The sequence below is a fragment of the Gambusia affinis genome, linkage group LG18 (genome assembly GCF_019740435.1).
Source record: "Gambusia affinis linkage group LG18, SWU_Gaff_1.0, whole genome shotgun sequence".
Classification (NCBI taxonomy): domain Eukaryota; kingdom Metazoa; phylum Chordata; class Actinopteri; order Cyprinodontiformes; family Poeciliidae; genus Gambusia; species Gambusia affinis.
Window position 1 is genome coordinate 20,009,081 of NC_057885.1, and position 4,176 is coordinate 20,013,256.

At 35.0% G+C, this 4,176-nt stretch overlaps 1 protein-coding gene across 1 annotated transcript; it reads left to right on the top strand.

The window, feature by feature from the left end:
* The first annotated feature begins 924 nt into the window (after window positions 1-924).
* Window positions 925-2,582, top strand: tmem256 (transmembrane protein 256). Its single transcript, XM_044097750.1, has 4 exons — window positions 925-1,061; window positions 1,394-1,431; window positions 1,525-1,605; window positions 1,979-2,582. The coding sequence occupies exons 1-4, from the start codon at window positions 983-985 to the stop codon at window positions 2,120-2,122; spliced, it is 342 nt and encodes a 113-aa protein (XP_043953685.1). The 5' UTR covers window positions 925-982; the 3' UTR covers window positions 2,123-2,582.
* Window positions 2,583-4,176: the final 1,594 nt, after the last annotated feature.

Here is a 4,176-nt window from a genome sequence, read left to right on the forward strand (position 1 = left end):
CACAGGCTAAAACTTCCCCAATGAGGAAGTAATATAGCTCCCCCTGTTGGTGGGAACTCAGCTGGGCTTCAAGCTTTGCAGTTACATCTATAAAAATATCAACATTTTAAATCCACTTTATTAGGGATTTAAGTGTTGCACTAAAATGCATCACTATAAGAACGGATCAGAGAATAAAAATGTGCATAAAAACTCTTGCATTTGAGCCGCTTATCGAAACAATAAAATTATTTTAGATACCAGTACGCTTCAAAAATTTTGTTGAATGTTACTAATAGCTTAAAATGGAATAAAGCAGTGTAATCAATAAACTTACATACATTTTTAGAATGCTATCATATTTTCTTTTCTCCATCATTAGATTTCAACATTAGTAGATATTTACAAATGTTAAAAACTGCTTTTGCTATGTTTTTTATTCTGTCTTATTTTATTTTTTGCTGTTGTTTTGGTTTCTGCAGCTGTTTATTCCTTCGTGTATTTGTGTTTACTATCATTACTTTCTTTGGTTTTATTTTTTATTAATTTTCCTCTTTTAAATATTTTTATTTTAAATTTTGTTGCATAGTTTCTGTTGAAGCTTTCAGTTTGGAACTGCGCGGGTTTATATATATATAATTAAAAAGTCTTGAAAACTCTTCTCTTCAAGAACAGAATCTTAGTTTCACCATATGCGTTGAAACTGTGGCATCTGAGCCGCCATTTTGGCTCACATGATAGCACCTAGTGCCGTTGTGTTTGCTTGCAAATTAGATAGATTTGGAAAGTTAGAGTTGGCATCAAAAAAAACAATTTTATTATAAGTTAAATATCTCATATTAACCTTTACGATGTGCTAACTTCATTTTAAAATCGTTTAACTCTGTAGCTCCATTACATTAAACCACGGAACGGCTAATTTAAATGAAGGCGGCGCAGACATTGGAGATTACATAGGGACAGTGAAGGCAGCACCGCCATCACTGGCTGCCGGGAGGGAAACATGGCGTCTGTTTTGGTTCGAAGGTTAGCGGCTCTGTCCGGGACTGCAGCGGTGGGAGCTGGGGCTTACGGAGCTCACGGTAAGAAAATAACACTCAGACGTTTTATAAAGATATTTTATTTAATGTAACATTTACAAAAATTAAGAAGGGCTGTCATTTTAATGCCCGCCATTCCAGTCTCCGACCGTAAAACAGACTATTTTATATTTCCCTTCGTTTTGACATGCTCTGATTATTGGCATTTAAAAATATTTACGCCTAATCAATGTATGTTAGGAATATACCCTCTTCGGCTTCTCGAAAATGTACCAATTACTGTATTATTCGTGTAAATGCAGTTATTTTGTAATAAAGGTGACCCGCCTCCATAGCAGTAGTTCAACTAAAACTGATTCCTGATGTCATTTTAGGCTTCAAAAACAAAGACCCAGATGATTACAAAATAGTGGTATGCATTTACTGTGTTTATTATCATTATTCAAACATTTTTACTTGTAAGAGATGTTTTAAATGTTTTATGATTATTATATTTATTTCTCAGCTCTATGAAACTGCCAACAAATACCACTTCTACCACAGCCTGGCCCTGCTGGGTGCTGCACACTGTGGAAAACCTCTTTTGGTGAGTACAGAGTACGGGTGGCGATACAAACTTAAAGTTTTATCACAATATTTGTGAGAATGTATTCCCTTACCATTATATTTCTCGAAAATGGTCTCAAAATAACAATATTATCGTTTATCGCCATAACTTCTGGGTCAATTTATTGTCCAGCAAAACTTGCTATCCTGACAATGTAGACATTTTTGGGAGGTTATGATCATTATCATTGATTTGAGTTAATTGTGATAACAATAAAAAAAAATATTCTTTTGTTAAAAAATGTATCACGATAAATGATAAGCGATACAATAAATGCTCACCCCTACATCAAAAAGCCTTTAATCACCCTTAAATTATGTATATGGATTAGAAAACGGGTCTTATTTTCCAGGCTGGTACCATCCTCCTGGCGGGGATGGGGATGTTCTGCGGCCCGCTGTACCACCAAGCTCTGACCGGAGACCCCAGCCTGGGAAAAGTAGCTCCCATAGGCGGCGTGGCCATGATGGCCGGCTGGCTGGCCATGATCCTCTGAATCGTCTCGGACCTGGACCGCTAAGTTCTGATGTCGCCCGTCCAACGGCCGCCTGTCTCCAGGATGGGGGTGTTGGCAGGAGATAAGGTTGCAAAAAGGATTATCACTTCTCAGCCGCTGCTGAGACTCTGACGGCTGCTCTCAGACTGTTTTGCTAAATGAATGAAGCGTGTTTGAAACGGGTCACTTCTAATGAGACGTCGGCTCAGCATAAGTTACACGTCCTGTGATGTGCTTTTCTGTACCGAGGTCGGCATTATGTTTTAGAAAAATTATCATTTTGCTTGTCTTGACCAAAGAAAAAGAATTTAAGAATCATAAAATATTATCTGTTAAGTCAGGGTAACATGATCAGGTTTTCTGCAGATTGATTATTGATGATGATGATGATGATGATGATGATGATGATGATGTGTTAAAATCACTTGAAATAAATTCTCATAAAATTATTCTGCTTAAATTTGTTCTTTTGGAATTATTTTTTTGCAATTTTTTTCATTGGTACATACTTTTCCTTTTTTGTGAGATGACATCATTTGCAATATAAAATCAAATGTTATGACTAGTTATTGAGTACTTACACTGCAAAACACAAAATATTACCAAATATTTTTGGTCTAGTTTCTAGTGCAAATATCTTAGTCTTATTTCAAGTGTTCTAACTGACAAGTAACTGTTCTTCAAGAAACAGGAACTTGTTTTATGTCAATAATTTATTAACATTAATAAAAATAAAAATGTAATATAATCTTCCCGGTGAAACAAGACATTTTCCCATATTGTAAGTTAACATGTCTTGTTCTACATTGAAAAAAGAGAATGGAGACTGAGATTAAAAAAATGTATTTGTTGCATGTAGTCGAATTAAGTTTGGCAAATGTAATTTATTTACATTTGTTTAACAGGACGGCTTTATAAACATAATATATTTACTAGGATAAACTTAGTTTGATTTCTTGTAATAAATTAACTCAGTTTTTAACGTTGGATCTCCTGTTTTCGTTTTTCAGTGTACTCTAATGTTATTTCATTGACTAACTTTTTTGATTTTAAGGAATTATTGACGTAAAACAAGCTCTTATTTCTTGCTGAGATGTTCGCTGGTTTTGTCTGATTTCAAGTGAACTAAGATATTTTCACTAGAATCTAAATACTTGGTAAGATTTTGTGTTTTTATGTTTGTTGTTGCGTAAGTCGTCTTTTTAATATCTATTTACAAAATGCTTTTTAAAATATTTTACATATTACTTGAATTTAATATGTTGTGGTGCAAATTAACACAGAAGATAAATACATGTACATGCAGTAAGTTAATGCCGGTGTAAATTTAACAACTGCGTTTGCTGCACATATAAGTTTTATGTGTTGCATTCAGGAAATGTTGTGTTTTTGAGTTCTGCTTCATGCTTTTGATCCACTTAGTGCGGCAGCACAAAAAGAGGCTCATTACCGGTGTCGTCCTCTCAGCAGGGGGCAATGTTCGCGTTGAAAGAGAAATCCGATGGAGCGCTAATTTCCACCCTGACTGCCGACCTGTGAATGGAGGAAAGTTTGGAAAACGGCTGAAAGCGTCGAGGTCGGCATATAAACCGAGGATCTGCTCACAGAAAGAGGAGGAACAGACGCAGAAATTATTCCTAATGAGTTCTTCATCACCACTTATGAGCTCCTCATTACTAAGCAGCTACTGAGAAAGGTTCTGTTCGGAAGAGGATGAGGGCTACTGGGGAAAAACAGAATTCAGACTTTTATGTCAGTTTTGTTTTTCTCAGTATTCTGACTTTAATCTCATTATTCAGACTTTAATCTTAACTCCTTATTTCAGTATTCTGACTTTTTCCTCTCAGAATTTTGACATTTTATATCAGAATTCTGACTGTAATCTCAGATTTCTGACTTTAATCTCAGAATTTGGACTTTAATCTTAACTCTTTCTTTCAGAATTTTGACTTTTTTCTCTCAGGATTCTTACTTTTTTTTTTCTCTGAGAATTTTGACTTTTTATATCTCAGAATTCTGACTGTAATCTCAGAATTTTGATCTCAGAAGATTAA

Excerpts from the sequence above, each read along its gene's own strand:
- tmem256 (XM_044097750.1), top strand. The coding sequence starts at position 983 with ATGGCGTCTGTTTTGGTTCGAAGGTTAGCGGCTCTGTCCGGGACTGCA. Across the intron at positions 1,062-1,393 it reads TGGGGCTTACGGAGCTCACG|GCTTCAAAAACAAAGACCCA; the intron begins GTAAGAAAATAA and ends ATGTCATTTTAG. Across the intron at positions 1,432-1,524 it reads CAGATGATTACAAAATAGTG|CTCTATGAAACTGCCAACAA; the intron begins GTATGCATTTAC and ends TTTATTTCTCAG.